Raw genomic sequence first — 27,717 nt, forward strand, 5'->3', positions numbered from 1 at the left:
ATCAGGAATGAGGTAGGGGGACTGATGTCAACCAACCAGCATGCCTATACTAAAGGGAAATCGGTGGAGACCGCACTACATTCGGTAGTAGCTACCATTGAGAAAGCCCTTCACAATAAAAATTATGCACTGGGAGTATTCGTGGACATCTCCGGAGCATTCAACAACGTGGCTACGGAAGCAATAACAAATTGCCTGGTAGCAACTAATACACACCCAGCAATCAACCTGTGGATAAGGAACCTCCTAGGTTGCAGACGGGTGCAATCAGAGTGGGGCACCGCTTCCATGGTGAAAGAGGCACACAGAGGCACACCCCAGGGTGGAGTCCTGTCGCCCCTCCTGTGGAATCTGGTGGTCGACGACCTCATCAAGAGATACGAAAGGAAGGCCCCAATAATAACAGCTTATGCGGACGACATAAGCATACTTATTACGGGTGTTTGCCCATCGACCCTCAGCTCACTAATGCAACGAACACTCAGGGAGATACGCGAGTGGGCGGAAGAAGTAGGACTCAGTATCAACGCGGCCAAGACGGACCTCATCCTCTTTACCAAGAGGTACAAGGTACCGATATGAACCCCCCCGAAGATCAATCAAACTAGGCTAACCCCAAAAACACAAGTCAAATACCTGGGCACAGTACTGGATAGTAAACTGGCATGGAAACCCAATGTATTGGAAAGGGTGAAGAGGGCCACCATTGCGCTTTATGCATCCAAGAAGATGCTCAGCAGCACATGGGGCCTATCTCCGGCTCTGATGCATTGGATTTACATCTCGGTGGTGCGACCAACTCTGCTGTATGGAGTCTTAGTGTGGTGGCAAGCTACTGGAAAGAAAACGTATCATAAGCTTATGGAAAGGACTCAGCGACAGGCTTTGCTCTGTATTACAGGGGCGCTGAGGTCAACCCCAACAAAAGCACTCGAAACCCTACTTGGAATCGAACCCCTAGACATCCACGCCCGTCTGACTGCAGGAAAGGCAGCACAACGCCTCATCGCTTCAGGAAATATGTCGCCACAAGAATACGGGCATAGTTCAATTGGAAGGGAAATGAACAGATCAACTGATTACATGACCCCCCAAACATGCCTCGACGTAAAAACAACTGCATCCTTGGGACCTGAAGACTGGAAAATCGGAAGAGACCAAACGGAGCACCTCAATATATATACGGACAGCTCCAAGATGGACGGAGGAGTAGGAGCCGGCCTATACTGTACAGACCCTGAGATAAGGCTGTCATATAAGCTACCGGACCATTGTAGCATATTCCAGGCAGAGGTTTTTGCCATCAGGAAAGCAGCAGAAGTCGCTCTTCTCACTGAAAGAGCACACGATGCGGTCAACCTATTCGTCGACAGCCAAGCGGCGATAAGATCCATGCAGTCGTCCGCAGTCAGTTCCAGAAATGTCTTGGCGAGCAGGGAGGCACTAGATACCCTAAGCACGACAAAGTCAGTGCGGATCTACTGGATTCCCAGCCACCAGGGCATCGAAGGGAACGAGACGGCGGACGTACTAGCTAAGGAAGGCGTCGGGCTGGCGAATACGAGAACCGAGAACGTGCCTGTCTCCCTCAGAACGCTGCAAAGCGATCTAGAAAAGCAGGCCGGATCACAAACCGAATGTAGGTGGAGAAGTACCACCGCCTGCAGAACCTCGAAAATCATGTGCAAGGAACGCAATGACAAACTCAGCCACTACCTGCTGCACCTACCACGGAAGGACTGCAGATTATTAGTGGGAATATTAACGGGACACTGCCTGGCTGCGGCGCATGCGACAATCACAAACAGAGACAGTTGTAGGAAATGTGACGAACCTGGGGCAACCGAAACCCTAGAACATCTCATCTGCAACTGTCCTGCAGGGCGCCCCAGTGCTGGCATCACTGGAAGATGCCTCCAAGAGGACGCCACAGCAACTACTGGCCTATGCGAAAAATACCTCCTCGAGGACTTCAAAACCCACTAAACACTGCCGCGACGGTTCATACCCCCCCCCCCCCCCCCCCCCCTGTGAATTCAAGTTAATTGAATATCTATAGACGTGCATGGTGCCGAAGCAGAGGGGCCTCGCATAATTGTCGGCTCATTAAACGATAATGCAGGAAAATTGATGCCCGGCCTTTTTCCATTCCATTCCCCATTTTTGGGGGAAATTGAATTTCATAAACTTTCCGATGAAAAACAGGGTTGCGGGGGAGCCTCCCCAGGGAAGTTCCCAGCAACAATTAGTGCGCTCTGTCTAGGGAGTGCCCGGCTTCGGAAGTGGCAGGAGCCCCGAGAAGCGGCAGGAACGTGGCCGAAGTCACCGACGTGCCGTGCCTTGCCGTGCGTCAGCTGGGGAAAATCGAAACCAAAAAGTTTGTTTATGCTTAGAATGCCAGCGGAATTGCTGGCAGGAGGTGGAGTGGGAGCTGGGAGCTGGGAGGCTTGGGGGCTTGGATGCTGGCAGGATGCGGCTCTCTCTGATGCCATTGACATCAGCAATACGGCCACGGCTGTTGTCATTCAAGTGTTCTAATCAATTCTGATTTAATTTTTCGCCCAATTAAGTGTGAAAAGCTTTTGATGTTAGGCACACGTGTGCGAGCGTCAAATGGATGCCGACAAGGACTCGCAGGGGCGCAGTCACACAAGAGTGAGCATTGAATATGCCACAGATACATATGTGGGGTCGGTCCTTTGCTCGCACGAGTCCCAGTTAGGCTCTCACACTTGAATAAAGCCATTCCAGACATCAATATTTTGATCCTTCCCTGGTTGGGCTATTTGTACTTACCGCTGCTTTTGTATCCACGCTGTGGCTTCCGCACCCGCTCTCACTGCTCCACGCTTTCACACACTTTCCGTATGCATCTCTCTTTCTCTCTCTTTTTGTATCTCTAACCATGGAACAACTTTCTTCTTATGACAGAGACAGACGTGGCAGATAGTTCCGCCAAGACATTATCCAATAATCTTTATCAACAGCCACAGCCAGCGCTGTAGCATTCGCGCCGCGTGCCTACCTCCACCTCCAGCTCCAGGTTAAGTTTGTTGGAAACTTTAGTCTGCATGACAGTCGATCCGATATCCCTGTGCATTTGGATTTGTTTGCAGGTAACGACAAGGCTCAAGACATTTTACTAATTAAATATCAATGTACTTTTCCTTCCATTTGCCTAATTTACCGCTGTCATCAGCAAGACAAACAATATTGTAGTCCAAAAAAGAGTGTACACACTGGCCGCCCAGGGTTGTCACGCTACTATAAAATAAAAACAGCTGTGTCGTAAATGTGCGATTAAAAATTCAACGAAATATTTGTATCCCCGCGAAGCTTGGTTTTTGGAGATCAAAAAGGTCTTCCATATCCCGATGTCTCCGAAGATAGGGCTTATCCGAAGTCCCTTCAAAATGGAAGAGCGTAATCCGCTTTTACATTAAATCGGCTTTAAATATAAACTCTATAGCGGCAGATATTCAAATTTATTTTCTTGGAAATCCTCACAGAAATTTTAATGATTAAATTCCAAGTGCTCTTAAAGATGGGAAACCGAACCAAACTGTCGTCTAGGGCCTGAAATTGTCCAACTCCTGATGGCACTTCAGGTGATGGCGTAAACGCCAAGCTTCGCCTGAGGGGGGCCAGGAGGGCCCATGGAGTGGGGCCATAAAACAATTTTGTTGTAAATTTACGATACCCCCGGCCATGTATGACAGAAGGTACATAAATACTCGAACACATAAAGGCACGGGGCAGGAGGCAGTCGACATTTTCTTTCCACCAAGAAATTAGCAAAGGATGAAGGGTAGGAAACGAAACGAGCTCCATTGCTCCACCATTCTTTTGGAGGAATAAATTAATTTATTAAATGAACAGATTGCATTTTAAATTTATTATACTTCCATAGTATTGATTTTGGGGCACATGAATTTCTCTTTACATGATAGAAAATTTAGGTGTTGGAGATTGACGTAAGGCTAATCCCGGTTTTTCACACTGGGCTTAACTTTGTATTATAATTGGACATCCCATCGTATTTATGTATATATTGTAACGGACCTGCTTCTTGGTTCGCTTGAGTTTGCTGGGCTCGCTCAGCGGTCGGCCGATTCGTCGCAACGTATTTTTATTGTTGCCCCCAACGACAAATGATTAGACCTTCCTTTTCTTTAATCGAATCTCTCTTTATTCGTACTTATATTAGGACTTAGGGCTAGATGCTACAATTCAGCTTATCTATGGATCTCCACCACGCGTGGGCTCTCGTCGGGTGTGGCAGCGTTGAGGCTATTGATTGGGGCAGTTTGACCTCCGCTATTGCTTTGGCCCGCCACGCAAATCCGCACTCTACGTCTCGCACTCCCCTCTTAGCTTCCGCCGGCAACTGTGGATCACCTCTTAACTTAGACTCACTCTGGGGGCAGGCGGGGCCTGTCTTCCTGTTGCTATTCACTTCACTGCACTTCTTCGAACCGTACCGGGTATTACTCTTACGTTTCGGCGGGGTTTCAACGTGCGCGCGCGATCACTTCTCCACGGAAAAAGAGACCCGCTTCGTTGCCGCAGCCTCCTTTTATAGCCCCTTGACGGGCCCCGGCTCGGCGTTGGTAGTTTTCCATCGCCGTCTCCTGGTTTCCACGGCCTTCGTAACGGGGCCTGGCCGGTGGCGTGATCCCATGCCCATATTTGGTCATGCGTCGGATCGCTGCCGGCCCGATCCCGCCGTCTCCTCTGCCTCTCGCGTTTCTCTTGCTCCGAGAGCGGGACACTTCTCCTCTCGGGGCCCTTGGCCTCTTCGCCGCATCCGGATATCCGTGGGTATCTGGGCTGACCTTCGCCTTATCCAGCCTGCCATCAGCCTTTATCCGACCGTCCCACCGCCTTTATCCGGCTATGCTTTGGTCGAATTCGGCCTGTGGGAACCACGGTTCCTCACACCCCCCTCTTTCTTCCCGCAGCGGAATACTCCCGTTTTCCGCGACCTTGCGACGGAGTGTGCTTTCCTCATTCAAACGGCCCCATTTTACGCGCGCTCCTTACGGCATCTGGGATCACGGGCGCCCTGGCGCCCTCTGGCGCCTTTGCTCGGGCGGCGCTGCCAGCCCTTGCAATTTTCTGGCTGGGGCCGAATCCCCACCTATCGATAAGGTGTAGGGGCGTTTAGGCGATCCACTCGATATCTCTCCCCCGTACGTATTCCACTTTTCTCTTTTTCTTCTCTCTTTATTCATTTTCTTCCCGCGTGTTTCGCCCCTGATTTTTATTTCTTTTTTTTTTCTTTTGCTCTTTTTTTTTCTTTCCCCTTTTTTTTTTCCTTACTTGTGCTCGCGGAACACCTCCGTGCGTGTGGCCGACATCGCAATGCGGTACCGCGTACCCAGCTCGCTCACCAGCTTCTTCACCCTCCTACCCACGAGGCGAATCTGGGTCTGCGCGCGGACCACCGCCGCCGGCCACTCCTCCCGCGGGATCGCCCTCCAGTGGACCGTGGCTGCTGGTGCCGAGCTCTGCCGTTGCAGGGCCGGTCGCTTCGGTCCTGCACAGGGCTCCGGGCAGGAGGCCTGCCGCTTCAGAGCCGGGCGCTCGGCCGCCGTCGACCTCTCCGGTGCAGGCCACACCCACGGTCCGCGCTCCCACGCCTCAAGTTCCACCTCCGTCGGTGCTGTCGCCGCCGTCGCCGTTTCCGCGGCCCGCGTCTAGGCTTCGGCCGCTGCCTCGGCCGTCGCCGTCTGGGCCGCCGTCGCCGTTTCCGCGGTCTGCGTCTCTGCTGCCGCCGTCGCCGCCTCTGCCGCTGTCTCGGCCGTCGCTGTCTGGACCGCCGTCGCCGTTTCCGCGGTATGCGTCCCTGCTGCCGTCGTCGCCACCACTGCCGTTCGCATCGCCGCCTCCGCCGTCGCCGCGGCTGCCGCTACTTCGGCCGTCGCCGTCGGGACCGCCGTCGCCGGCTGGGCCGCCGTCGCCATTTCCGTGGCCTGCGTCTCTGCTGTCACCTTCGCCGCTTCTGCAGTCCGCATCGCTGCCTCCGCCGTCGTCATTGCTGCCGCTGAGGTCGTGGGGGCGGGTCCGGGGTCCCTCCTCCGCGGGTCCCTGCTGTTGCTGCCGCGTGGACTCTCCTCCCACACCCCGGCGCCGGCCTCTGGCTGGGCTTCGCTCGGGGCGGGCCCCGAGGCCCACGTGATGTGCAGGGTCTGGTGGTGCCACACCATCCCCTGGCGCACGGCGGTCCACACCTCCTGCGATACATACGGACCCATTACGGCCGCCTCCGGTCCCCTCCACTGTGGTTGCTGCTGCCACTGCTCCTGCCCCTGCTGCTGGTGATGCGGCTGCTGGTGCTGCTGGTGCTGCTGCTGGTGGTGCTGCTCCTCCTCGGCCTGCGGCTGCCGCCTCTCGGAGCCCTCGTCATCCTCGGCCGGTGGCGTAGGTTGCCACAGCTCGCCTTCCTCCTCCTCGGCCTGCTGCAGCCGCCGCTGCCACTCGGCCTCTGGGTTCGTAGCCTGCTTGCCCGTGGCCTGGGGCGGCGTTCCCTCGGTCTCCGCCTCGTCGGTCCGGGGCTGCATCGGCGGCAGCACCACCCGGAATGGTGGGGGTGGCGGCGCCTCGTCGCTCTCTTGGCCGTGCTCCTCCGTACTGGCGGCTCTTTCCGCCTGTCGCCGCCGCGCCTCCATCCGCTCGTCCCTCCGCCGCCTGATCGCCCGCGCCCTCTCCAGCACTTGGTGCATCCGGCGCTTCTCCTCCGGCGTCGCCTCCTGAAACCTCCGCCTCACCGCCTCAATTTTGTCGCGCATGGTCAGCGGGGGTTTCCATCCCTCGTCTCCGGCTCCGCCCTTTGCTGCCGTCTCCATCTGGCCTTCTCCTGAGCGGTTGGCGCGCGCGGGCCGTCGGTGCATATGACCTCGTCGTCTTCCTCCTCCTCCTCATCCGATGACACCGTCGGCGACACCGAGTCGTGCCCCGATGGCGCCGGTGACACCAACGGCGAGGCCAGCAGTTGAAGGAACCGGGAGCCATCGCACCAATCCTCCTCGTCGCTACGCGAGAGCAGAGACGCCCGTCGCTGACGAGAAGTACCGGCGCGATAGCACCCTCCTCCCACGATCGCCTGTTGCTCCTCCAGGAAGGCCCTCATATCATCCATCTTTTTCCTGCCATCCTCGTGGTTGAGCTCGCGTTTCATCTCCATTTTTTTCTTGCTGCCTTTCTTGCGTTCTTTCTGGTGATAATTACCTTCAAGTGTTCGCTGTTTCGTTTTCCACCCGCCTATATACACGCGTTGCATTGCCAATCGTTCCCTCTACCGGTGCCGGTGCTCCGTGTCTCGGTCTCTCCCGCCTGGTTCTAACGGTTGTTGCGTTTGTACTCATGGCCCTCAGCCTCGTCTCTCTGCCGGCCGCGCTCTCTAACGGCATCTTTCCCCTGGTTGGGCGCGTGCCGTCGCGCTCTCCGCTCTCTATCCGATTTCGCCTTATCCCTTCTTTTTTTGGATACTGTTGTGTTCTCGCCGCGTTTCTCTGTTGGCTCATGGATAAAACTTTTCCATCTTTGATGGACCCACCCCCTTCCCGTTCATGATTATTTTGCTTTTTATTCCCCCATTTTATTTTTGCTTATTCACAACTTTTATTTTGCCCTTTATTCTTGTTTATTTTGATTGCTATTTAATGGATTGATGGATTGCTAATTATTTACTTTTAATTGTTATAAAAAAAAAATTGCTATTTATTCTTACATGCCACCGCCGACCTGTCTTCTTCATCCCGTGCTGCTCGGACCCTCCTTGGCCTGGGTGAGTTCTCCCGACCCGGATGACTTTTACTCCATCCTTTCTCCCTTTCCAGCTCGCCCTCTGCCCTCAATGCGGGCCGCTTGCCGCGATTCCGCTCGTGAACAATGGGTCATCCGACCCTCCGCCCGGGCTGGAATCTTGGGCTCACATCCCAGGGCAACTCCTATGCGCCACCGGCCGGACTCTTTTGACAGGTGTCTCCCTCACACAGTGGCTCGGACCCGAGGATCATCCGACTCCTCGCCCGGTAGTCCACGCATGAGCGGCACCCGTCGTTCCGGCCCTTCGCTCGTAGTTGCCCCGTGAGTCCGCGTTGAGGCGTGAACCTGGCCCCTGGGTTTTTCCTGGTCATCCTCTGTCTGAGATTACACTCCCCGACCCTGGATTCGCCTCCCAGCTTTGGGTGACGCGTTTCCTGTTCAGGTTTGCTGAGCTTTTCCTCTTCTCGTTTTATTTTCCTTTCTTTTTACTAATTTTCGCTTTTTTTCCAGATTTCTCCAACCACAGTCTTCCTGTTCGCCTTTTTTTTTTTTTTAATCTAAGTGCACAAGTCCATCACCCTGCGTGCTGACGAGTCTAGTGCGTGTCCTGCGCGGCACCCTTCCCCAGTGTCCTGCGTGGCACTCTACCGTTCCTGGTCCTGCGTGACCCTTTAGGGCGACCTATTACAGCCATTCTCCTTCACCCCTGTGTCTCTCGCTCCTCGGGTTGGGGTTTCAGATCTCGTATGTGTGCCGTTCGTTTCTTCCTGTCGCCCTCCTTTCTTAGGTTGCAGATAACCGGGGATATAAAGTCCTCTATCTGGTATGGCCCATCGTACCTTGGTGCCAGCTTCGCGGCGAATCCCTCCGCTGCATTGGAAAGGTGGTGCTGTTTGGCCCACACGGCCTCTCCCACTTTGGGTCTCCACGGTCTTCTTCTCAGGTTGTAATGCCTGGCCTGATCCTGGGCTGCCCTTTCCAAGTTGCGTCGAACCAACCTAAACAGCTCCTTTAATTTCTTCGCATTTTCATCCGGCGTCTCTGTGCCTTGTCCCGTGCCTACCGTCTCCTCGTCATATAGGGCCTTTGGCAGCCGGGGTTCCCTTCCTTGCACCACGAACGCCGGTGAATATTCCGTTGTATCCGACACTCCCGAATTCATGGCCAGCCTCAGCTCCGGCCATTTTTCATCCCAACACCTTTGATCCCCCTCGGTAAACTGAGCTATCATGGTCTTTACCGTTCTGTTCGTTCGCTCTGTCGGATTCTCTTGCGGCGTGTATGGCGCCGTAAACTGGTGACGAACTCCTAGCTGCTCCAGGAATCTTGTAAATGCCCTGCTTGCAAACTGCACCCCATTGTCCGTAATGAAGACTTTGGGCGTGCCAAAACGGGCTATTATGCGCTCCCGACAGGCCTTTATTAGTGCCTCTGCCGTGGCCTTCCTCAGCGGCACCAACTCGGTCCACTTGGAGAATCGATCCACCAGCACCAACAACATCGAGTTCCCATGTTTCGACCTCGGCAGAGGACCCACAAAGTCCGCGCATACCGTTGCCCATGGTTCTTCCGGCACCTGTGTCAACATTTCTCCTGCCGCTTGTAGCTGACTTGGCTTATAGCGAAGACATAGTTCGCACTTCCGCACGTAGGCCCTCACGTCCCTGTACATCCCTGGCCAGTAATATCTTGCCGCCACCCGTGCCGCGGTTCTCCTTCCGCCGGCGTGGCCTGCTTCCGGACTATCGTGGCTTTCCTTTAAGACCCTTTCTCGGGAATATTTCGGCACACATAACTTCCACGAGGCGACTTCTTCGCTCCCTGCCCGGTGAGGAATGTGCCGGTACAAGTTTCCCCCTTTCTCCACATAGTCGGGGTACTTCGGGGATTCTTTTCTGATCTTTTCTACCATGCCCTCTAACCACTTGCAGGGCGGCTCGCCTACTGGTTGTGTTCCCTCCTCACTTCTTATCCGACGGCCTCGCTCCTCCACCGGTTGTCGGGAGAGTGCGTCGGCTACCACGTTGAGCTGTCCTTTCCTGTACGCGACTTCAAAGTCGTACTGCTGTAGCTCTAATGCCCATCTCGCCACTCTTCCCGACGGACTTTCTATGCTATTTAGCCATTTCAGAGCCATGTGGTCCGTGACCACCTTGAAGCGATATCCTTCCAAGTATGGCCTCAACCGGCGGATGGGCCACACAATGGCCAGACATTCTTTCTCGGTCGCCGAATAGTTCCTTTCGGGTCCATTTAGCGTCCTGCTAGCATATGATATTACCCGTTCGCCCCTTTCCGTCTCCTGCGTGAGAATCGCACCCAGCCCGTAATCACTGGCGTCTGTCTGCAGAATGAACTTCTTCGAGAAGTCGGGGCACGCCAGCACGGGGTCCGACACTAGTCGTCTTTTCACCTCCTCGAACGCTTCTTGCCGTTCTTGTGTCCAGACCCATTCCGTCTTCTTCTTGAGGAGCCCGGACAGGGGCTGCACGAGGGTGGCGAAGTCGGGCACGAACCTCCGGTACCATGAGGCCACTCCCAAGTACTGTCTCAGCTCCTTGACATTTGTCGGCGGTTTCAATTCGGCTATGGCTGCGACTTTCTCGGGGTCTGTACATATCCCCTCGCCGGTCACCTTGTGGCCCAGATACCGCAGCTCTTTCCTAAAGAACTCGCACTTGTCTGCGTTCAGCCGCAGGTTAGCCAAGCGCAGCCGTCGAAACACCTCTTTCAGGTTTCTTCGGTGTTCTTCCTCTGTTCGCCCGATGACCACTATGTCATCCTGGTACGCGAATGCGTGCGGCATCATTTCTGGCCCAATCTCTTGGTCTAACGCCCGTTGGAAGGTGGCCGACGCGGAGTGTAACCCAAACGGCATCACCTTCCATTGGTATAGCCCCTTTCCGGGCACCGTGAACGCCGTGATCGGCCGGCTGCTCTCGGCCAGGGGGATCTGCCAATATCCATCCTTCAGATCTAGGCTACTTATGAATTTCGCTTCCCGCAGTTGATCGAGGATGTAATCGATCCTGGGCATTGGGTACGCGTCCTTTACTGATCTCGCGTTAACTTGACGAAAGTCCACGCACAATCTCCATTTGCCATTTTTCTTCTTTACCATCACTATAGGCGAACTGTAGGGGCTCTTTGACGGCTCTATGCATCCCATTTCTAATAGTTCGTCCACTTTCTGGTTAATCTCGGCCTGCATTTTGGGGTTCTTCGGGTAATATCTTTGCTTAATCGGTTGCGGGTCACTCATGGTGATTGTGTGCACCGCCACATTAGACACCCCCTCGATCTTGGAAAATGCCTCTAACTCTCGGGCTAAGAATTCCTCCACTGGCTCTTCCCTCGCCCCCTCATTCTGCCTCATGCCCGCTGACACCCCTCTGGCGGCCACTCTTAGGGTCGTGTCCGTTTCGTTGTCGGACTCCGGAGCCGTGTCTCCAGCTTCGGCCTTCGCCACGGACAGTCTTTCCTCCTGGTCTCCTCGTTCCCGATCTTGGGCAGGGATCACCACCCTGTGCCCTGCACAGGTCACCACTGCCCCGACCGCGCGGAGAAAATCCCATCCCAACACTAACTCATCAATCACACCCGGCAATACGAGTAGCACCATTGGGATCTCCTTGTTCCCAAAGCATACCTTCGTTTCAATCTGGCACGTGACCTCCTGGCTATGGCCATCCGCCAACCTCACCCTTTTCTTTGCCGCCGCCTCCCGGCCTTCACCCTTTAGTCGGTCCGCCAGCTCGCGGCTCACGAAACTGCTGGTAGCTCCTGTATCCACCGTGGCTTGCAGCTCCATGCCCGCGACCTCCACTACTGCGGATAACTGTTCCTCCTCGCTGGTCAGCCTGCCGACTAGGCTTGAGGGACCGTTTCTTGCGACCCTGGCACGGCCCTCCGCGGCGTGGGTCGCGGGGCGTTTCCCGTCTTCCTGCAGCATTGCCATGCCGAGATGCCCACTTTTCCGCATCTCCAGCAGTAGGTGAGAGGTCGGCCATTGCACTCCCGGCTCCAATGATCCGCGCTCCCACACCTTCGGCACGCCTGGGCCGGATTCTTGACATATCCGTTCTCGATATTGCCGTTGGTCGGTGTCGGCCTAATGACACGCTCTCCCCTCTCCTCAAGTGCTGCTCCGTCCAGCGGGCCGTCCTTGCATCGCCGACAGGCCGTCGTCTCGGCTGGCTTGTGGAAGGGATTCGCTGCCCGGGCTTTCACGGTTGGATTCTCCCGTTGGAACTCTAGGCGGTCCCTCTCCAACGCCTCGAACTCGTCTGCCAGTTCCATCATGGTGTCGAGGTCCTTGCACCGGTGCGGCCTCATATACGCTCTCAGATCGGGCATGCTATTCTCACGAATCAGCTCCGTCTGCTCCTCTTGGGGACATTTCAGGGGTCGCATAAGTGTCTGCATCTCTACCATATACTCTTTGAATGGCTCGCCCCATTTCTGTTTCCGCATCCTCACTTCCTGCAGCAACTTCTCAAAGTATCCCCGCGGCAGAAAGTAAGCCTGGAAGCTCGACGAGAACTCTTTCCACGTTCTCCACTGTCGATTGTTCGCCACGAACCACATCAGCGCCCGCCCTTTTAGCAGCTCCGGCATCGCCCTTGGGACCAGATCCGGATCCAGACCGTACGTCTCGGCGGACCACTCGACCTGCTCCAAGAACTCGAGAGGCTTCGTCGTCCCGTCGAACCGGAACGACCACTCTCTCACCTGTTTCGCCACTCTAGCGTAGTCCAGGTGTGCTGGCCGTATTGTGGTTGGTTCGGTTCTCCCTCTTTCGGTCTCTCGGCTTCGATCCCTTCCTTGGTGGCGGGGCCTGCTAGGCGTCCCCGTGTGCGAGCGTTCCGGTATTGGCACTGAGAGACTCGCTATCAATTCTCTCTGTATGTCGACTGGGGACCTCCACAGCGTCGCCGCGGTTGCGCCGGGTGGGGGTGCCAGGTGCTCGTTCGCGGCTTGTTTGTCGTCCGCCCGGGGTGTCGGCGAGGGCCTGTCCCCCCGACACTCCCATACCTCAATCAGATCGGCCCACTCCGACTCATCTTCGTGTTCCCTCATCCACTCCTTAAATGTTCTTCGCATTTCGTCCACTGTGCCCTCCAGCCGCACGCCGAAGGCGTGGCCGCATTGGACAAGCTCCTCCTTTCTCAACCGGTGGATCCATTGTCCCTTCCCCATTCTCTCATCTATATTTCTCCCCCCTTTGTCCTACTATTTGTCGTTGTAGGCCCCACGTTGGGCGCCAGTTGTAACGGACCTGCTTCTTGGTTCGCTTGAGTTTGCTGGGCTCGCTCAGCGGTCGGCCGATTCGTCGCAACGTATTTTTATTGTTGCCCCCAACGACAAATGATTAGACCTTCCTTTTCTTTAATCGAATCTCTCTTTATTCGTACTTATATTAGGACTTAGGGCTAGATGCTACAATTCAGCTTATCTATGGATCTCCACCACGCGTGGGCTCTCGTCGGGTGTGGCAGCGTTGAGGCTGTTGATTGGGCAGTTTGACCTCCGCTATTGCTTTGGCCCGCCACGCAAATCCGCACTCTACGTCTCGCACTCCCCTCTTAGCTTCCGCCGGCAACTGTGGATCACCTCTTAACTTAGACTCACTCTGGGGGCAGGCGGGGCCTGTCTTCCTGTTGCTATTCACTTCACTGCACTTCTTCGAACCGTACCGGGTATTACTCTTACGTTTCGGCGGGGTTTCAACGTGCGCGCGCGATCACTTCTCCACGGAAAAAGAGACCCGCTTCGTTGCCGCAGCCTCCTTTTATAGCCCCTTGACGGGCCCCGGCTCGGCGTTGGTAGTTTTCCATCGCCGTCTCCTGGTTTCCACGGCCTTCGTAACGGGGCCTGGCCGGTGGCGTGATCCCATGTCCATATTTGGTCAAGCGTCGGATCGCTGCCGGCCCGATCCCGCCGTCTCCTCTGCCTCTCGCGTTCCTCTTGCTCCGAGAGCGGGACACTTCTCCTCTCGGGGCCCTTGGCCTCTTCGCCGCATCCGGCTATCCGTGGGTATCTGGGCTGACCTTCGCCTTATCCAGCCTGCCATCAGCCTTTATCCGACCGTCCCACCGCCTTTATCCGGCTATGCTTTGGTCGAATTCGGCCTGTGGGAACCACGGTTCCTCACAATATTAAGCCTATGTTTTGTGTTTGTATGGTGGTTTCTTTCATTGTCCTCCTCACAGGACAAGTGTCTTTTAATCAAATTACAATTGGGGTTAATTTAATAAACTCTCACTTTCTACCTTTCACAGGATCTGTTCTATTTTTCATGTGTGTCCTGTGTCTGTTTTAACTGTGGCTGGCGCTGTGCCACTTGCAAATAATTCACTTTCTTTTGCCTCTTGTAAAGAGTGTGCGGTGTGTGTGATTATGGGTTACGTGTTCGAGTGTCTGTATGCTACGGGTGTGGATGAACATTAATGGATTGCATTGAAAGAAATGGTAGCTTAGAAATAATGTATCGGCAATGGCGTTACGTTGCCTAAACGTAACGCCCAAGAGAACTAGTCCTCTGATCAACTATAATTGTTGAATACACGTTGCTTAATCAGACGCACCAACTGTGCATAATTTTGTAAATTTTTTTTTGGGAGATATTTCTTTAAACTTTTTTTTCTTGAGTTTTGCCATTTTTAAAGTCTATCAAACAAAATTAAGAACTGAACTGCGTAAAAGAAACAATTAAGAAGATCTGCAAAAGCCGAAATGGAAACGAGTAGAAAAACGATGTTTCTTTTTTTGAACACCAAACGCTGGCACGGCCCTGTTCGATGCGATTCGGCTCTGATTGGTACCGCTTCAGCTTGAGATCGGTCTGATTTGGCCAACTGATTTGGGGAAGCAGGAAAGCGCTCCCGATTTGCAATAACTAGTAATACACGCATATATACGGCATGATATATATGTAGGCAATGGTAAACGAAAGACAACTAGTATTCCCTGGGGGTTGGTGGTGTGGTTGTGTTGCGCCCATGTCGAGCAATCGGAACCCAGATAGGACTGAGGTGTGTGTGTGTGTGGTGTGGTGTGGTGCTGGTTTTTGTACGAGCATATTTGCTTTCTAACTTATTTCCCAAATTGATTTTGATATTTCTAAATTCCGAGATCCTAACTGAATCCCTCTCTCCACGTCAAGGTGCCTCAAGTGTGCTGCTGTAGGTGTCTATGTATGTGTTCCAGGTGAAATGTGTTGACATGTGTGAGTGTGTGCGTGTGGGATGGGCTACCACTGCGCCGTTTCTATCTCCGGACTACGAACGCCGCTCAGTAGACAATGAGCAGGTTGTTCTCATTGAAGCCGGCGGAGTGTCCGGCGTTGCGTACAATGAAACAGGATCCATCGAAGTGCATGCGCTTCTCATTGCGACTACAAAGGACAGAACAGAACGGAAGTTAGCAGAGCAGGATGACGGGCGAGGGGGAGGGGAGGGGGAGGTTGAGAGCATCGGGTTGACACTCACCGAACAAACAGATGCGAGGTCTTGCCCAGAGAGGCAGTGCAATGGATGCCAGGGGTGGTCAAAGTGGCCGATACATTGCCGGGACTGGTGCGAATCGAGCACTTGTTGTCAACACGAGTGACCTTCACCAGGCCATCGGCTGCCTGGGTGATGCGAAATCCGTTTATGTCATAGATCTCATTGCCATCCTCGGTACAGGTGTAAGCTGAATTGGCAATCACGTCATGGGCTTCAGCCATATAAGAGGGACCATGCCGCGAGTCGCTGCGAGAAGTTCGGGAATTAAATCGAAATTAGCCAAATAAGAAGCGATGCAATTGGCCGGGGGGACTCACTCATAGAACACTGCCAGGGTGTAGTCCTTGGTCAGATCGGTGAAAGTGTCGGTTGTGGTGCGCGTCCCGGCTGTGTCCACCAGGTAGATGAGAGCGCACGCCTCGCTGGTGAAGCTCACACCCTTGTACCACATCTTGGCATAGCGACTGTAATGGGAAGATAATTCAAAGGATTCAAAAGATGCCACGTTGGGGTAAGGGCCATTCCCACTCACACAAAGTTATTGCCCTTCATGCCGTCGTAGGTGACTATTTCGACTTTAGCGCCGCTCTGCAAGATGCGTCCATTGCGGTGGATCAAAGCCGAGTTGCTGCAGTTGCGTGATAGAGCAACTGCCACCATGCTGCGCTGATTGAGCACGCGCACCGCCTTGTCCAGAGTCATGTCAATGCTGCCCCATGCAAAGAAAGGTATTAACACTAGGGGTCGGTCTTAAAGAAGAGCCAAGGGGCTGGGGGCGTCCACACTTACCGCACGCCATCGCGGAAGCGCAACTGGATGGTGCCGTTCGTCATGGCAATGGGTCCAGAGCCGGAACATGCCGGCGGTGTGTGGTTCTCGAGCTCGAAGTTGCGTGTGCTGCTCACGCGTGCCAAAGCGTATGGTGGAGGGGGCATTGGAGACGGCAACTGTTGGGAATTCTGAGATTGAGCATAGAATCGGCTAGATTTACAGATATGCAGGAGCCCCTTACCAGGCAGTAGTTCTGCTCGTTGTCGAAGCCATAGGTGGGCGTGGCATTGTAGCGCCCTGTGAGTGCCTTGCCGTTGTGCGCCATTTTGCCAGCGTCTATTTCCTGCATATTCCCCGGCCCGTACTGGGGAGGGTTGGAAATGTGTATGCCCGGCAGTTGGACGTATGGACGGGCCGACTGACTGCCGACGGGGTAATTGGTGCACTCCTTGGAAATGCCGCTGGTGATGGTGTTGGTGCCAACGGTGGCGCTGCTAGCGAGACTGGAGCTGCTGCCGCGATCCATGTGGCCCACGGAGTCCGTGCCGGAGGACAGCGAGATGTTGCTCATGCGTTGGGACAGCTGCCCCCCAGTCATGCCGACACGCAAGCTTGCTTGCTAAGGGAGGGGGGATGAGAAGGCGAGAGGTAGTAGCGGAAGTTAGATCCGGAAGGAAATGAAGAGGTGAGGAAGTTAAAGTGCCAGAAAATAATTGAATACCGGCAGGAGAGAAAACGACAGATACGAGAGAAAGAGTCAGCAGCGCAGAAATCGAATAACTTTGCAACTGTTGCTAACATTCTGTCGACATTCTGTTAACGCATGCATATACATACATACATACATTGTGAGGAACCGTGGTTCCCACAGGCCGAATTCGACCAAAGCATAGCCGGATAAAGGCGGTGGGACGGTCGGATAAAGGCTGATGGCTGGCTGGATAAGGCGAAGGTCAGCCCAGATACCCACGGATATCCGGATGCGGCGAAGAGGCCAAGGGCCCCGAGAGGAGAAGTGTCCCGCTCTCGGAGCAAGAGGAACGCGAGAGGCAGAGGAGACGGCGGGATCGGGCCGGCAGCGATCCGACGCATGACCAAATATGGACATGGGATCACGCCACCGGCCAGGCCCCGTTACGAAGGCCGTGGAAACCAGGAGACGGCGATGGAAAACTACCAACGCCGAGCCGGGGCCCGTCAAGGGGCTATAAAAGGAGGCTGCGGCAACGAAGCGGGTCTCTTTTTCCGTGGAGAAGTTATCGCGCGCGCACGTTGAAACCCCGCCGAAACGTAAGAGTAATACCCGGTACGGTTCGAAGAAGTGCAGTGAAATGAATAGCAACAGGAAGACAGGCCCCGCCTGCCCCAGAGTGAGTCTAAGTTAAGAGGTGATCCACAGTTGCCGGCGGAAGCTAAGAGGGGAGTGCGAGACGAAGAGTGTGGATTTGCGTGGCGGGCCAAAGCAATAGCGGAGGTTAAACTGCCCCAATCAATAGCATCAACGCTGCCACACCCGACGAGAGCCCACGCGTGGTGGAGATCCATAGATAAGCTGAATTGTAGCATCTAGCCCTAAGTCCTAATATAAGTACGAATAAAGAGAGATTCGATTAAAGAAAAGGAAGGTCTAATCATTTGTCGTTGGGGGCAACAATAAAAATACGTTGCGACGAATCGGCCGACCGCTGAGCGAGCCCAGCAAACTCAAGCGAACCAAGAAGCAGGTCCGTTACAACTGGCGCCCAACGTGGGGCCTACAACGACAAATAGTAGGACAAAGGGGGGAGAAATATAGATGAGAGAATGGGGAAGGGACAATGGATCCACCGGTTGAGAAAGGAGGAGCTTGTCCAATGCGGCCACGCCTTCGGCGTGCGGCTGGAGGGCACAGTGGACGAAATGAGAAGAACATTTAAGGAGTGGATGAGGGAACACGAAGATGAGTCGGAGTGGGCCGATCTGATTGAGGTATGGGAGTGTCGGGCGGACAGGTCCTCGCCGACACCCCGGGCGGACGACAAACAAGCCGCGTACGAGCACCTGGCACCCCCACCCGGCGCAACCGCGGCGACGCTGTGGAGGTCCCCAGTCGACATACAGAGAGAATTGATAGCGAGTCTCTCAGTGCCAATACCGGAACGCTCGCACACGGGGACGCCTAGCAGGCCCCGCCACCAAGGAAGGGATCGAAGCCGAGAGACCGAAAGAGGGAGAACCGAACCAACCACAATACGGCCAGCACACCTGGACTACGCTAGAGTGGCGAAACAGGTGAGAGAGTGGTCGTTCCGGTTCGACGGGACGACGAAGCCTCTCGAGTTCTTGGAGCAGGTCGAGTGGTCCGCCGAGACGTACGGTCTGGATCCGGATCTGGTCCCAAGGGCGATGCCGGAGCTGCTAAAAGGGCGGGCGCTGATGTGGTTCGTGGCGAACAATCGACAGTGGAGAACGTGGAAAGAGTTCTCGTCGAGCTTCCAGGCTTACTTTCTGCCGCGGGGATACTTTGAGAAGTTGCTGCAGGAAGTGAGGATGCGGAAACAGAAATGGGGCGAGCCATTCAAAGAGTATATGGTAGAGATGCAGACACTTATGCGACCCCTGAAATGTCCCCAAGAGGAGCAGACGGAGCTGATTCGTGAGAATAGCATGCCCGATCTGAGAGCGTATATGAGGCCGCACCGGTGCAAGGACCTCGACACCATGATGGAACTGGCAGACGAGTTCGAGGCGTTGGAGAGGGACCGCCTAGAGTTCCAACGGGAGAATCCAACCGTGAAAGCCCGGGGAGCGAATCCCTTCCACAAGCCAGCCGAGACGACGGCCTGTCGGCGATGCAAGGACGGCCCGCTGGACGGAGCAGCACTTGAGGAGAGGGGAGAGCGTGTCATTAGGCCGACACCGACCAACGGCAATATCGAGAACGAATATGTCAAGAATCCGGCCCAGGCGTGCCGAAGGTGTGGGAGCGCGGATCATTGGAGCCGGGAGTGCAATGGCCGACCTCTCACCTACTGCTGGAGATGCGGAAAAGTGGGCATCTCGGCATGGCAATGCTGCAGGAAGACGGGAAACGCCCCGCGACCCACGCCGCGGAGGGCCGTGCCAGGGTCGCAAGAAACGGTCCCTCAAGCCTAGTCGGCAGGCTGACCAGCGAGGAGGAACAGTTATCCGCAGTAGTGGAGGTCGCGGGCATGGAGCTGCAAGCCACGGTGGATACAGGAGCTACCAGCAGTTTCGTGAGCCGCGAGCTGGCGGACCGACTAAAGGGGGAAGGCCGGGAGGCGGCGGCAAGGAAAAGGGTGAGGTTGGCGGATGGCCATAGCCAGGAGGTCACGTGCCAGATTGAAACGAAGGTATGCTTTGGGAACAAGGAGATCCCAATGGTGCTGCTCGTATTGCCGGGTGTGATTGATGAGTTAGTGTTGGGATGGGATTTTCTCCGCGCGGTCGGGGCAGTGGTGACCTGTGCAGGGCACAGGGTGGTGATCCCCATGAGTGACCCGCAACCGATTAAGCAAAGATATTACCCGAAGAACCCCAAAATGCAGGCCGAGATTAACCAGAAAGTGGACGAACTAGTAGAAATGGGATGCATAGAGCCGTCAAAGAGCCCCTACAGTTCGCCTATAGTGATGGTAAAGAAGATAAATGGCAAATGGAGATTGTGCGTGGACTTTCGTCAAGTTAACGCGAGATCAGTAAAGGACGCGTACCCAATGCCCAGGATCGATTACATCCTCGATCAACTGCGGGAAGCGAAATTCATAAGTAGCCTAGATCTGAAGGATGGATATTGGCAGATCCCCCTGGCCGAGAGCAGCCGGCCGATCACGGCGTTCACGGTGCCCGGAAAGGGGCTATACCAATGGAAGGTGATGCCGTTTGGGTTACACTCCGCGTCGGCCACCTTCCAACGGGCGTTAGACCAAGTGATTGGGCCAGAAATGATGCCGCACGCGTTCGCGTACCAGGATGACATAGTGGTCATCGGGCGAACAGAGGAAGAACACCGAAGAAACCTGAAAGAGGTGTTTCGACGGCTGCGCTTGGCGAACCTGCGGCTGAACGCAGACAAGTGCGAGTTCTTTAGGAAAGAGCTGCGGTATCTAGGCCACAAGGTGACCGGTGAGGGGATATGTACAGACCCGAGAAAGTCGCAGCCATAGCCGAATTGAAACCGCCGACAAATGTCAAGGAGCTGAGACAGTACTTGGGAGTGGCCTCATGGTACCGGAGGTTCGTGCCCGACTTCGCCACCCCCGTGCAGCCCCTGTCCGGACTCCTCAAGAAGAAGACGGAATGGGTCTGGACACAAGAACGGCAAGAAGCGTTCGAGGAGGTGAAAAGACGACTAGTGGCGGACCCCGTGCTGGCGTGCCCCGACTTCTCGAAGAAGTTCATTCTGCAGACAGACGCCAGTGATTACGGGCTGGGTGCGATTCTCACGCAGGAGACGGAAAGGGGCGAACGGGTAATATCATATGCTAGCAGGACGCTAAATGGACCCGAAAGGAACTATTCGGCGACCGAGAAAGAATGTCTGGCCATTGTATGGGCCATCCGCCGGTTGAGGCCATACTTGGAAGGATATCGCTTCAAGGTGGTCACGGACCACATGGCTCTGAAATGGCTAAATAGCATAGAAAGTCCGTCGGGAAGAGTGGCGAGATGGGCATTAGAGCTACAGCAGTACGACTTTGAAGTCGCGTACAGGAAAGGACAGCTCAACGTGGTAGCCGACGCACTCTCCCGACAACCGGTGGAGGAGCGAGGCCGTCGGATAAGAAGTGAGGAGGGAACACAACCAGTAGGCGAGCCGCCCTGCAAGTGGTTAGAGGGCATGGTAGAAAAGATCAGAAAAGAATCCCCGAAGTACCCCGACTATGTGGAGAAGGGGGGAAACTTGTACCGGCACATTCCTCACCGGGCAGGGAGCGAAGAAGTCGCCTCGTGGAAGTTATGTGTTCCGAAATATGCCCGAGAAAGGGTCTTAAAGGAAAGCCACGATAGTCCGGAAGCAGGCCACGCCGGCGGAAGGAGAACCGCGGCACGGGTGGCGGCAAGATATTACTGGCCAGGGATGTACAGGGACGTGAGGGCCTACGTGCGGAAGTGCGAACTATGTCTTCGCTATAAGCCAAGTCAGCTACAAGCGGCAGGAGAAATGTTGACACAGGTGCCGGAAGAACCATGGGCAACGGTATGCGCGGACTTTGTGGGTCCTCTGCCGAGGTCGAAACATGGGAACTCGATGTTGTTGGTGCTGGTGGATCGATTCTCCAAGTGGACCGAGTTGGTGCCGCTGAGGAAGGCCACGGCAGAGGCACTAATAAAGGCCTGTCGGGAGCGCATAATAGCCCGTTTTGGCACGCCCAAAGTCTTCATTACGGACAATGGGGTGCAGTTTGCAAGCAGGGCATTTACAAGATTCCTGGAGCAGCTAGGAGTTCGCCACCAGTTTACGGCGCCATACACGCCGCAAGAGAATCCGACAGAGCGAACGAACAGAACGGTAAAGACCATGATAGCTCAGTTCACCGAGGGTGATCAAAGGTGTTGGGATGAATAGTGGCCGGAGCTGATGCTGGCCATGAATTCGGGAGTGTCGGATACAACGGGATATTCACCGGCGTTCGTGGTGCAAGGAAGGGAACCCCGGCTGCCAAAGGACCTATATGACGAGGAGACGGTAGGCACGGGACAAGGCACAGAGACGCCGGATGAAAATGCGAAGAAATTAAAGGAGCTGTTTCAGTTGGTTCGACGCAACTTGGAAAGGGCAGCCCAGGATCAGGCCAGGCATTACAACCTGAGAAGAAGACCGTGGAGACCCAAAGTGGGAGAGGTCGTGTGGGCCAAACAGCACCACCTTTCCAATGCAGCGGAGGATTCGCCGCGAAGCTGGCACCAAGGTACGATGGGCCATACCAGATAGAGGACTTTATATCCCCGGTTATCTGCAACCTAAGAAAGGAGGGCGACAGGAAGAAGAGAACGGCACACATACGAGATCTGAAACCCCAACCCGAGGAGCGAGAGACACAGGGGTGAAGGAGAATGGCTGTAATAGGTCGCCCTAAAGGGTCACGCAGGACCAGGAACGGTAGAGGGCCACCCAGGACACTGGGGAAGGGTGCCGCGCAGGACACGCACGAGACTCGTCAGCACGCAGGGTGATGGACTTGTGCACTTAGATTAAACAAAAAAAAAAAAGGGGCGAACAGGAAGACTGTGGTTGGAGAAATCTGGAAAAAAAGCGAAAATTAGTAAAAAGAAAGGAAAATAAAACGAGAAGAGGAAAAGCTCAGCAAACCTGAACAGGAAACGCGTCACCCAAAGCTGGGAGGCGAATCCAGGGTCGGGGAGTGTAATCTCAGACAGCGGATGACCAGGAAAAACCCAGGGGCCAGGCTCACGCCTCAACGCGGACTCACGGGGCAACTACGAGCGTCGGGCCGGAACGACGGGTGCCGCTCATGCGTGGACTACCGGGCGAGGAGTCGGATGATCCTCGGGTCGGAGCCACTGTGTGAGGGAGACACCTGTCAAAAGAGTCCGGCCGGTGGCGCATAGGAGTTGCCCTGGGATGTGAGCCCAAGATTCCAGCCCGGGCGGAGGGTCGGAGGACCCATTGTTCACGAGCGGAATCGCGGCAAGCGGCCCGCATTGAGGGCAGAGGGCGAGCTGGAAAGGGAGAAAGGATGGAGTAAAAGTCATCCGGGTCGGGAGAACTCACCCAGGCCAAGGAGGGTCCGAGCAGCACGGGATGAAGAAGACAGGTCGGCGGTGGCATGTAAGAATAAATAGCAATTTTTATAACGATTAAAAGTAAATAATTAGCAATCCATCAATCCATTAAATAGCATAAACAAGAATAAAGGGCTAAATAAAAGTTGTGAATAAGCAATAATAAAATGGGGGTATAAAAAGCAAAATAATCATGAACGGGAAGGGGGTGGGTCCATCAAAGATGGAAAAGTTTTATCCATGAGCCAACAGAGAAACGCGGCGAGAACACAACAGTATCCAAAAAAAGGGGATAAGGCGAAATCGGATAGAGAGCGGAGAGCGCGACGGCACTCACACAACCAGGGGAAAGATGCCGTTAGAGAGCGCGGCCGGCAGAGAGACGAGGCTGAGGGCCATGAGTACAAACGCAACAACCGTTAGAGCCAGGCAGGAGAGACCGAAACACGGAGCACCGGCACCGGTAGAGGGAACGATTGGCAATGCAACGCGTGTATATAGGCGGGTGGAAAACGAAACAGCGAACACTTGAAGGTAATTATCACCAGAAAGAACGCAAGAAAAGCAGCAGGAAAAAAAAAATGGAGATGAAACGCGGGCTCAACCACGAGGATGGCAGGAAGAAAAATGGATGATATGAGGGCCTTCCTGGAGGAGCCGGTACTTCTCGTCAGCGACGGGTGTCTCTGCTCTCGCGTAGCGACGAAGAGGATTGGTGCGATGGCTCCCAGTTCCTTCTACTGCTGGCCTCGCCGTTGGTGTCACCGGCGCCATCGGTGCACGACTCGGTGTCGCCGACGGTGTCATCGGATGAGGAGGAGGAGGACGACGACGAGGTCATATGCACCGACGGCCCGCGCGCGCCAACCGCTCAGGAGAAGGCCAGATGGAGACGGCAGCAAAGGGCGGAGCCGGAGACGAGGGATGGAAACCCCCGCTGACCCTGCGCGACAAAATCGAGGCGGTGAGGCGGAGATTTCAGGAGGCGACGCCGGAGGAGAAGCGCCGGATGCACCAAGTGCTGGAGAGGGCGCGGGCGATCAGGCGGCGGAGGGACGAGCGGATGGAGGCGCAGCGACGACAGGCGGAAAGAGCCGCCAGTACGGAGGAGCACGGCCAAGAGAGCGACGAGGCGCCGCCACCCCCACCATTCCGGGTGGTGCTGCCGCCGATGCAGCCCCGGACCGACGAGGCGGAGACCGAGGGAACGCCGCCCAGGCCACGGGCAAGCAGGCTACGAACCCAGAGGCCGAGTGGCAGCGGCGGCTGCAGCAGGCCGAGGAGGAGGAAGGCGAGCTGTGGCAACCTACGCCACCGGCCGAGGATGACGAGGGCCCCGAGAGGCGGCAGCCGCAGGCCGAGGAGGAGCAGCACCAGCAGCACCAGCACCAGCACCAGCAGCAGCAGCACCAGCAGCAGCAGCACCAGCAGCACCAGCAGCAGCAGCAACAGCAGCACCAGCAGCAGCAGCACCAGCAGCACCAGCAGCCGCATCACCAGCAGCAGGGGCAGGAGCAGTGGCAGCAGCAACCACAGTGGAGGGGACCGGAGGCGGCCGTAATGGGTCCGTATGTATCGCAGGAGGTGCGGACCGCCGTGCGCCAGGGGATGGTGTGGCACCACCAGACCCTGCACATCACGTGGGCCTCGGGGCCCGCCCCGAGCGAAGCCCAGCCAGAGGCCGGCGCCCGGGTGTGGGAGGAGAGTCCACGCGGCAGCAACAACAGGGACCCGCGGAGGAGGGACCCCGGACCCGCCCCAACGACCTCAGCGGCAGCAATGGCGACGGCGGAGGCAGCGATGCGGACTGCAGAAGCGGCGAAGGTGACAGCAGAGACGCAGGCCGCGGAAATGGCGACGGCGGCCCAGACGGTGACGGCGGTCCCGACGGCGACGGCCGAAGCAGCGGCAGCCGCGGCGACGGCGGAGGCGGCGATGCGAACGGCAGTGGAGGCGACGACGGCAGCAGGGACGCAGACCGCGGAAACGGCGACGGCGGTCCAGACAGCGACGGCCGAGGCAGCGGCAGAGGCGGCGACGGCGGCAGCAGGGACGCAGACCGCGGAAACGGCGACGGCGGCCCAGACGGCGACGGCCGAGGCAGCGGCGGAAGCAGAGACGCGGGCCGCGGAAACGGCGACGGCGGCGACAGCACCGACGGAGGTGGAACTCGAGGAGTGGGAGCGCGGACCGTGGGTGTGGCCCGCACCGGAGAGGTCGACGGCGGCCGAGCGCCCGGCTCTGAAGCACGGCCTCCTGCCCGGAGCCCTGTGCAGGACCGAAGCGACCGGCCCTGCAACGGCAGAGCTCGGCACCAGCAGCCACGGTCCACTGGACGGCGATCCCGCGGGAGGAGTGGCCGGCGGCGGTGGTCCGCGCGCAGACCCAGATTCGCCTCGTGGGTGAAGAAGCTGGTGAGCGAGCGGAGTACCCGGTACCGCATTGCGATGTCGGCCACACGCACGGAGGTGTTCCGCGAGCAGAAGTAAGGAAAAAAAAGGCGAAAGGAAAAAAAAGAGCAAAAGGAAAAAAAGAAAGAAAAAAATCAAGGGCGAAACACGCGGGAAGAAAATGAATAAAGAGAGACGAAAAAGAGAAAAGTGGAATACTTACTGGGGAGAGATATCGAGTGGATCGCCTAAACGCCCCTACACCTTATCGATAGGCGGGGGGTCGGCCCCAGCCAGAAAATTGCAAGGGCTGGCAGCGCCGCCCGAGCAAAGGCGCCAGAAGGCGCCAGGGCGCCCGTGATCCCAGATGCCGTAAGGAGCGCGCGTAAAATGGGGCCGTTTGAATGAGGAAATCACACTCCGTCTCAAGGTCGCGGAAAACGGGAGTATTCCGCTGCGGGAAGAAAGAGGGGGGTGTGAGGAACCGTGGTTCCCACAGGCCGAATTCGACCAAAGCATAGCCGGATAAAGGCGGTGGGACGGTCGGATAAAGGCTGATGGCTGGCTGGATAAGGCGAAGGTCAGCCCAGATACCCACGGATATCCGGATGCGGCGAAGAGGCCAAGGGCCCCGAGAGGAGAAGTGTCCCGCTCTCGGAGCAAGAGAAACGCGAGAGGCAGAGGAGACGGCGGGATCGGGCCGGCAGCGATCCGACGCATGACCAAATATGGGCATGGGATCACGCCACCGGCCAGGCCCCGTTACGAAGGCCGTGGAAACCAGGAGACGGCGAGGGGAAACTACCAACGCCGAGCCGGGGCCCGGCAAGGGGCTATAAAAGGAGGCTGCGGCAACGAAGCGGGTCTCTTTTTCCGTGGAGAAGTGATCGCGCGCGCACGTTGAAACCCCGCCGAAACGTAAGAGAAATACCCGGTACGGTTCGAAGAAGTGCAGTGAAGTGAATAGCAACAGGGAGACAGGCCCCGCCTGCCCCCAGAGTGAGTCTAAGTTAAGAGGTGATCCACAGTCGCCGGCGGAAGCTAAGAGGGGAGTGCGAGACGTAGAGTGCGGATTTGCGTGGCGGGCCAAAGCAATAGCGGAGGTCAAACTGCCCCAATCAATAGCCTCAACGCTGCCACACCCGACGAGAGCCCACGCGTGGTGGAGATCCATAGATAAGCTGAATTGTAGCATCTAGCCCTAAGTCCTAATATAAGTACGAATAAAGAGAGATTCGATTAAAGAAAAGGAAGGTCTAATCATTTGTCGTTGGGGGCAACAATAAAAATACGTTGCGACGAATCGGCCGACCGCTGAGCGAGCCCAGCAAACTCAAGCGAACCAAGAAGCAGGTCCGTTACAACATATATGTATTTACATACGTGTATGCGTTTTTCCCAATTTGCATTTAATTTTTATAGAAATTAACCAAACTATTTTGAATAGTATTAGAAGAGAAGAGGGGGGGAATAGAGAAGGAAAATTCGAATATTAAAGTCGGAAAGTAAGAGAGCAATGGTGGAAAAGAGCGAGACGGAAAATAAGAAGGTCTGAAATAACAGGAGAGGGCAATGAGGTGATGTGGCAATGCTGCTGTTGCCGAGCTGTTAAGACTGCAGCGGCTGTTAACTCGCTGTTGATACCCTGCTAGCGCGATGATGCGGCAGTTTTGTAAAACAAAATGTCTGAAAATTGAAGAAACTTTCACGTTATTGCTTGGAATTTCACTTACCGGCGATGGGTTGTTGGTGTAGACGGAGCGCTGGCGCACCCCGTTGGGCGGCTTGGTGGGCGAGCGCAAGATGTTGTTGATTTTGTCGTTCATCTGAGCACCCGAAAAGAAGTCCTCGGCATTGAAGATCCCCACACGGGCGCCCTTCGGGCTGCTTACTTGCGAGACCGGCTCCTGCTGGGAAGTCTCGCAGTCCGATGACTGGCACTGCGCCTCCTTGGTGCTGACCTTGGGCTCAACGGACTTCGGCTCGGTGACCATTTTGATTTGGCAACTTTTTTCTTCTCGCTCTTTCTTTTCAAGTGAGTTCACAAAACCGGCGTTTGTGTGTGCGTGCGTGTGTTCGTGTGTGCGGCAAATGCGAAATTTTTCACTTTAAATATGTGTGAACTTACTTGAGAACACGCGCGTGCTAAATACAGTTTTAGAATATTTTGTTCGACACTTCTCACTACGACTCTGAGAGGAATTTTAATTTTTATATATAATTTTACACTTTACATGAGCTCCGCTCGCTGGCACAATTTTCGAAAGGATGACTGTTCGGATTTTCACACTGAAAGTCGTCGCCTGCTCAAACCGGAATTCAAAGTGAAAAGCAGAGCTGTCTCCCGATTATAATCGGATCGATATTCAGGGCTGCATTTCAATGTTGTATGGATGTAGATCAGATACTAATTACCGTACATTTTCGTATTATTAATGGTACTCCGTAGCTTGAGTCTTGAGCTTCACAAAAAAATGGTTTACCAAATTACCAAATGGTTAAATGGTAAAATGTTTAATTCGTACACTGCT

General features: G+C 55.4%; 1 protein-coding gene across 7 annotated transcripts in view; it reads right to left on the reverse strand.

The window, feature by feature from the left end:
• Positions 1–27,717, reverse strand: part of LOC117194358 — a 108,780-nt gene that overhangs the window by 23,652 nt on the left and 57,411 nt on the right. For 2 of the 7 annotated variants that reach the window (XM_033398926.1, XM_033398927.1), the window contains exons 1-5: positions 16,291–16,627; positions 16,068–16,237; positions 15,811–15,987; positions 15,596–15,742; positions 15,261–15,524 (exon numbers count right to left, since the gene is read on the reverse strand). The exons of 4 other annotated variants lie outside the window; for them this stretch is intronic. In XM_033398926.1, the coding sequence (XP_033254817.1) occupies positions 15,261–15,524; positions 15,596–15,742; positions 15,811–15,987; positions 16,068–16,237; positions 16,291–16,620 (1,088 nt within the window). In that variant the 5' untranslated portion in view covers positions 16,621–16,627. Of the gene's footprint in view, positions 1–15,260; positions 15,525–15,595; positions 15,743–15,810; positions 15,988–16,067; positions 16,238–16,290; positions 16,628–27,717 lie in introns of those variants that run through there. One more of the 7 variants, XM_033398928.1, reaches the window with a different exon arrangement.

The sequence above is a fragment of the Drosophila miranda genome, assembly GCF_003369915.1.
Source record: "Drosophila miranda strain MSH22 chromosome Y unlocalized genomic scaffold, D.miranda_PacBio2.1 Contig_Y3_pilon, whole genome shotgun sequence".
In the NCBI taxonomy this organism is placed as follows: domain Eukaryota; kingdom Metazoa; phylum Arthropoda; class Insecta; order Diptera; family Drosophilidae; genus Drosophila; species Drosophila miranda.